The 6,501-nt window shown below is 60.1% G+C and overlaps 1 protein-coding gene across 1 annotated transcript; it reads left to right on the top strand.

Moving 5' to 3' along the window:
• Nucleotides 1-355: 355 nt before the first annotated feature.
• LOC102842263 (putative uncharacterized protein FLJ22184-like) lies at nucleotides 356-3,983 on the top strand. The gene is made up of 6 exons (XM_006868996.1): nucleotides 356-611; nucleotides 697-886; nucleotides 1,117-1,226; nucleotides 1,310-1,740; nucleotides 2,851-3,289; nucleotides 3,475-3,983. The coding sequence occupies exons 1-6, from the start codon at nucleotides 356-358 to the stop codon at nucleotides 3,981-3,983; spliced, it is 1,935 nt and encodes a 644-aa protein (XP_006869058.1).
• The last annotated feature ends 2,518 nt before the right edge of the window (nucleotides 3,984-6,501 follow it).

Here is a 6,501-nt window from a genome sequence, read left to right as displayed (position 1 = left end):
CCTTTCCTTAGGCTCTCTGTTCCCAAGGCTGGGTGGGCATCTAGCTCCTTGAGGGGGCGAAGGGTGGGGGCGTGGGTCTTGGGTCCTGAAAGGGAGCGGGAGGGGTGGTGGGATGGTGGGTGGGCCAGGGCGGGCAGGGTTCCCAGCATTTCGGGAGGGCAGTGGGGGTGGGATGTGGGGACAACCAGCAGAGCTGGGAGGTGGGTACAGGATGGTAGTGGAGGCTGAGGTTCTGGCGCCTGTAAATGGCGATGCTGAGGAAGAGGCAGCGAGGACCTTGGTCCCCGCAGGCAGCATCACGATCACGGCGCAGGGCATGGGATGCTGATGGCTCAGTCTACTCATCAGGTGCAGGATGGACAAGAGGGACAAGGCCAAGGCCGGGGCTACCGCGCGGACGCTGGCTTCTCGTTCGCCGGCCCTTACGACTCCCAAGCCCCCAGGGTCTCCGCGACCCCCTCCTCCAATAACTACCGCAGCCCTCCGTGTTCTCGGAGCAGCGGGACGAAGGCCTCCTTCAGAGCGAGTGGGGAGCGTGGGAGCCACCCTCCCCGAAGCCATTCCCAGGTTGGGACCAACGCGGAATGCCGGGACAGGCCCCCGGAGTCCAGGTACCCCAGCCTCCTTCCCTATCCCAAACCTGTGTCTCCCATTTCTCCTGAGGCACCAACCCCTCCTTCCGCCTTCTCCTCGTAGCCTCCAGGCCGCCAGCGGCTTCGAGAGCTGAGAGTGGTCCTGCCAAGCCCCCTGGCCCTGCCAAGCCCCCTGGCCCTGCCAAGCCCCCTGGCCCTGCCAAGCCCCCTGGCCCTGCCAAGCCCCCTGGCCCTGCCAAGCCCCTTGGCCAGGGTTCTGTCTCTGTCACAGCACGTGCTAGCGGGACCGCCAGGTAAACTACACCCCCACGCCCGCTAGGCAAAGATTTGCATCACTATCTGAAACCTTTTAATTTTACACATGAATTGTGGGGGCGTGTGAATGTTTGCAGATTCCTAGGTGGAAGTTGAGGAAAGCCATTTTCCTCCTCAGAGTGAATGCCCCCTTTTCACTGACAATGAGACATGGGGGTCAAACAAGGACTTAGAGCTCTGTCCTCAGCGATGCCCCTCCTGTGCTCAGGTTGGGGCCTCCTGGCCAGAAGGGACTCCGACTGGCTGACGAGCCTGTGGCCAGAGGGAAAACCCTGGAGGCATCCAGAAGGAGCAGCCCGAGCTCTGGAGCACGGAAGGGTAAGTGACCCCGGGAAGAACAATGTTCCTGAGCAGGAAGGGGCGACCAGCGGTGACCCATTGACCCTCTGCTTTGTCTCCAGACTCTTCCGGGCCCTCTTCTGGTGTTTCTTCACCGGCTATCACCCGTCGGTCCCGGGTGCCTGAAGCCGACGTGGGACTCCACCGGGCAACTCCAAGTGCCCGGCCTCGGACCTCAACTGATGCCTCCAAGAAGTCAGTGAGCAGCCTTGCGGAGCCGAGCCCTGCTGCCAGGAGGCGGCCCAGCGCAGGTGGAGGCCTCCAGAGACCGGTCACTCGCCCCTTGAGTTCCAACACCACACTGCTGCCCTCTCCAGCTGGCTCTGGGGTTTCCACCAGAGGCACACCTCGGGCTCCAGGCCATTCCTCCCAGCCCAAGTCCAAAGGAACGCAGTCTCTGCGCTCCCCGCAGGCTACACCTCCAAGGAAAGCGGCAACCCCTGGACGAGGCCAGTCATCTCCTTTGGCCACATCCTCTCAGCAGGGTCCAAGGGTACAGCAATCTCCTTTGGCCACATCCTCTCAGCAGGGTCCAAGGGTACAGCAATCTCCTTTGTCCACATCCTCTCAGCAGGGTCCAAGGGTACAGCAGGCGCCGCTTTCCCGGATCATTGCCTCCCCTCTGCCGGCCACACTCCCTCCTTCCCCTATGACCACGTCCACACACGGTCTTCAGACCCTGCCCTCCCCAAGGGCCACATTCCCTCCCCAAGACCTTACAGATCTTCGGGCCACACCCATTCTGCTAGCCCCTCCTTCGGCTACACTCCCTCCACCAATCCTCCCCTCTCCACCAGACACAGTCCCTCTGCAAGCTCCACCCTCTTCCCAGGATACATCCTTTCCCGAGACGTCCTCTTCTCCCCTAGCCACGCCCACTTTCCTGACTCCATTTTCTCCATCAATTTCATCCCTTCTGCAGAGTGTGCCCCCGACCCAGTCTTCTCTAACTGTGTCCCCTCTTGCCTCTCCCTTGGCCACACCTCCCTTGTTGACTCCTTTACCACCAGAAACGCCCCCTCCGCAGGCTCCACTCTCTCAGTCAATATTGCAGCAGAACCTACCCTCTCCTCTTGCCACACCCCCTCGACAGGTCCGTCCCTCCCCTATGAACACACCCTCAACACAGGTCACGCCTCCTATATCTCCACCTCCTAAAGTTATGACCCCGACAGAGGACCATTCGTGTCTGGCCACATCTTTGCAGGGCTCCCTCTCTTCAGTGACCACACTCTCTTTGCAGGATCCTTATTCTCTAGCCTCTCCCTTGGCCACACCCTTTCTATTGGCCCCACCTCTGACTTCACAGCCTCTGCAGGTCCCTCTCTCTCCCCCCAACTCACCTCCTCTGCAGGTCCCTCTCTCTCCCCCCAACTCACCTCTGCAGGTCCCTTCCTCTCCCCCCACCTCCCTGCCTCTACAGGCCCTTCCCTCTTCCCCCATCTCCCCTCCTCTGCATGTCCCTCTCTCTCCCCCAACCTCACCTTCTCTGCAGGTCCTGTCCTCTAGTCTAACCTCACCCCCTCTACAGGCCATTTCCTCTTCCCCCACCTCCCCTCCTCTGCAAGCCCCGCCCTCTCCCTCCACCTCACTTCCTCTGCAGGCCGCTGCATCTCCCGCGGCTGCCCCTCAGGTCCCTCCCACTTTTCCCACCTCTCCTCTGCTGGCCCCTCCATCTCCTCCCGCCTCACCCCCTCTTCAGGCCCCTCCATCTCCTCCCGCCTCACCCCCTCTCCTGGCCCCACGTCGTCCCCCGACTCCAGGCCCAGATACCCCGAACCCCGGGCCACGGCTGACCTTGGCATTGGCCCCAGTCCCACCTCCACCACCCTCCCGAAGTCCGTCCAGTACTCTGAGCGGCCCGGATTTGGCGGGTCACAGCAGCAGCGCCACCAGCACGCCTGAGGAACTGCGTGGCTACGACAGCGGGCCAGAGGGCGGAGCAGCAGCTTCCCCGCCCGCCGATGCGGAGCTGGCAGCCTGTCACCCCGCCGTCTGGAGCCGTGGTCCCACTCCACCGCTGGCCGTCCGCTGTACCCCAGGTGAGCCATCCTCTGGATCCACCTGGGCCCGGGTTGGGCTTTGAGCCCCGCACATTGAAGGGTGGGTTTAGAAGCTAGACTTCGAGGCATGGGGCGGAGCGTCTGAGGAAAAATGGGTGGTGCTACGGTGGCTGGGCGGGGCTTCCCACTGCTTAGGCCCAGCCTACGCATGCATTTACTTGTAGGAGCACCTCTGCAGTGGCAGCCTGTTGCCGGGCCCGGCTCCGCTGACGGTTTGTGCACTATCTACGAGACTGAAGGCCCTGAGACGGCGCCCCCAGCCCCCAGCGCTCTGGATCCGGGTCCCGGTGCGGGCGGTGGGAAGGCTGCAGCAGCAGCAGCGGGTACAGGGGCAGCCACGCGGGGCTCGAAGCCTGCCCGTTTGGGTGAGCTACCGCTGGGGGCGCTGCAGGCGAGTGTTGTGCAGCACCTGCTGAGCCGGACGCTGCTATTGGCTGCGGCTGAAGGGGCTACCGGTGGCGGCAGCAGGGACGCTGGGGCTGCGGGTGGGGGCGGCGGCGCGGGGGGCGCTCGGGCTACGCTCAGTGATGCTGAACTGGGCCGCTGGGCAGAGCTGCTGTCCCCACTGGACGAGTCCCGTGCCAGCATCACCTCCGTCACCAGTTTCTCCCCGGATGATGTGGCCTCCCCGCAGGGTGACTGGACCGTAGTGGAGGTGGAGACCTTCCACTGATCGAGGCCCGGGACCTGCCTCCCACCTCTGCCTTTAGGATCCGCCCCTGGCCACACCTCTTTGACTAGACCCTCCCCCCCAATTAACATGGGCGTCCCAGATCCCTACCTTGTCTTTTGGTCCAGGCTATCTCATCTATTCCCACCTCATTGCCCCAGGGCCACCACGCTCTCGAGACCCTCCCAGTGTCCGGTTTAGGTTCATTGTTCCTCACTCAACTAGTTGTTGTCAAGTGCCCTGGAGTCGGTTTCGACTCCTAGTGACCCTGTATAGGGTTTCTGAGGAGCGGCTGGTGAATTTGAACTGCAGACATTGTGGTTCAAACTGAACTTGCGGTCCAGTGCTTATCCTACTGCACCACACCAGGACTCAGCTAGAGTTTACAATAAAGCTGGTTCGCTTCGCTGGAACCTCAACTTCATTGTCATCGAAAGAGCTGGGGCGGCGCGGGGACAGGCCTGGCCATGCTGACGGTTGGGCATGAGCAAATCAGAGCTCTGGCTGAACAACTTTCTGCTGCGGGAAAGAAGGGATGTACTGGAAGGGACCCCGCCTTGTTCTCACCGTTTTGTGCGGCGCTCCCATCCATGTGAGTGAATATGTGCTTCTTCATGTCTGACTTCTGGTGACAATTCCCCACGCAGAAAGAGCCCGGGAGGGAGGGGGCAATGTGGACATGCAATCGTAGTGGTGAGCAGGGGAACTGATGAGGAGAGCATGGGACCCTTTGCTGCATTACCTTGCGCGCCTTGGAGCGCTGCTCTGGGCGCACAGGCGGCTGCACGCTGGAGGGTTCTTGAGGGTTCATACTGGAGGCAGAAGGGTGTTATTGGTTGAGCTCGTGCTCTTCTTCCCTTGGCACTTTCCCAACCCTGTTCCAATCGCAGAGGCTGGTAGTCAGCTGGGCCGGAAACCCCTTGGGGTGGGGTGGGGGGGTGGGTGGACCGCCCGGCTGCCAGTCCGCTGCCCAGGAGGGGTTGTAGGAAACAAACAGCCTTACCCAGGGTTGTGTAGGAGACCAGACGTTCTTCCTGCTGTCCCTCCTGTCTGGTTGTGGCCATCCAAGTCAGGAGCCCTTAACCCCTCAGGGTCTCTCAGATTCACCAACTAGGTGTCCTCACTGGTGTCTACAATTAGAGATTCTCAAGAGGCTGGCTCCACCTGCAGCCCTGCATTCTTGTTCTGTCCACTATCTTATCAGACCCTCCAAATGATGTCTTCATCTGCCTGCCCAAATCAGAATTCCTCATCTTCTCCCTGCTCAGTCACCTTTACCTTTGTCCCTCTAGCCCATGCCAGGGGCTCCCTTTGCCCAGATGCCCCTACAGAAAACTCATCCTTGAGGGTCTCCTGCTTCACACCTGAAATAGAAGGCAGGGACCAAAATCCCCAGAGCTGTCAGGTAAAAGGGTAGGACCCAGGGTGAACCTAAGACTTGTCTCTCTCCCTGGACCCAGTCTCCACAGTCCAACAAGTTCAGCCTTTCCTCCCCCCAGACATGGCCACCTTCTAGTCTGGGATCCCAGAAGGAAACGTTCCTGTCCCATGTGGGCACTGCTACCTACACTCCTACCACTCAGTGGGGGACCGGTCAGCTAGAAAGGTTCCGGTTCCAGGGTAAACCACAGAGCTGTCTTCTCTAGCATGACTCTGGTGAGAATCCAGGTGTCTTGGGTTCTAGACTCCAAGATGAACCCAAGGGTGGGAACTGACCCCTGACACACCAGGCAGCCAGGGCCTCAAGGCCAGGTACTAAGTCTGGGATGACTCCCTTACCTTGGAAGCCAGTGGGGGTTACCCTGTGGGAGCAGAGAGGCAGACAATGGCTCAGTCTTTGTTTAAAATCCGCCTGTTGGAACTGGTACCCAAGCCCGTAGGAGCTGCGTGCTGGAATAGCCCCTGGGAAATGGCTGTCTTTTGCTGCTTTTAAGAGGTCAGGCATTGGGGTACTGTGTGTGCTCACACTGGGTGCAAAGAGCAGAGCCCACTGCATATGCCTGAATTCAAGCTTCATCATCCTCAGCTCTCCCCTACACTCCATGGGGAACCCCATAAAGACCTCTGCTTCTCCACGAGGAATCCCCCACTCACTGTGGTCCCAACTCCATATACCATCTGATGGTGCCCCGTCACCTATGCCCTCCACTGGCTCCCCATTGCCCTTTAAGTGCCAGCTCTTGCTCCTGGCTTGAGTGATTCTTCCCGATCTGGCCTTGCCAACTCTCTCCTGTTCCTGTCACAGGCTTCTTGCTGGTTCTTAGAGATGGGTCTGCCACCACCTCCTCAGAAAGCCTTCCACGGTTTCTCTGTACAGTTGTGTATTAGACACTTGCCATAATGTAGTGCCAGGCTCAGCACCCTCCGCCCTGTTGTGTCCCAAGTTGAGTTCCTACGTGGGAAATCACAACCCCACCCACAGTCACTGTGTCCAAAGCCACCCTTCCAAAAATTCTGTATGTGTCTTGTTTGAGTCTGACACCAGGGCCCTCTGTGACCCTTTGTTAGCAATACTAACCAT

Source organism: Chrysochloris asiatica, unplaced genomic scaffold (genome assembly GCF_000296735.1).
Source record: "Chrysochloris asiatica unplaced genomic scaffold, ChrAsi1.0 scaffold00125, whole genome shotgun sequence".
NCBI classification, from domain to species: domain Eukaryota; kingdom Metazoa; phylum Chordata; class Mammalia; order Afrosoricida; family Chrysochloridae; genus Chrysochloris; species Chrysochloris asiatica.
The sequence above is the reverse complement of the archived record's forward strand: the minus strand, read 5'-3'. Positions and strand labels throughout refer to the sequence as shown.

Bases quoted from the DNA above. Each gene is read 5' to 3' on its own strand.
- LOC102842263 (XM_006868996.1), top strand. From the start codon at position 356: ATGGACAAGAGGGACAAGGCCAAGGCCGGGGCTACCGCGCGGACGCTG. The intron at 1,227-1,309 runs GTAAGTGACCCC...CTTTGTCTCCAG, and splicing joins GAGCTCTGGAGCACGGAAGG to ACTCTTCCGGGCCCTCTTCT. The intron at 1,741-2,850 runs GTACAGCAATCT...CTTCCTCTGCAG, and splicing joins CCTCTCAGCAGGGTCCAAGG to GCCGCTGCATCTCCCGCGGC.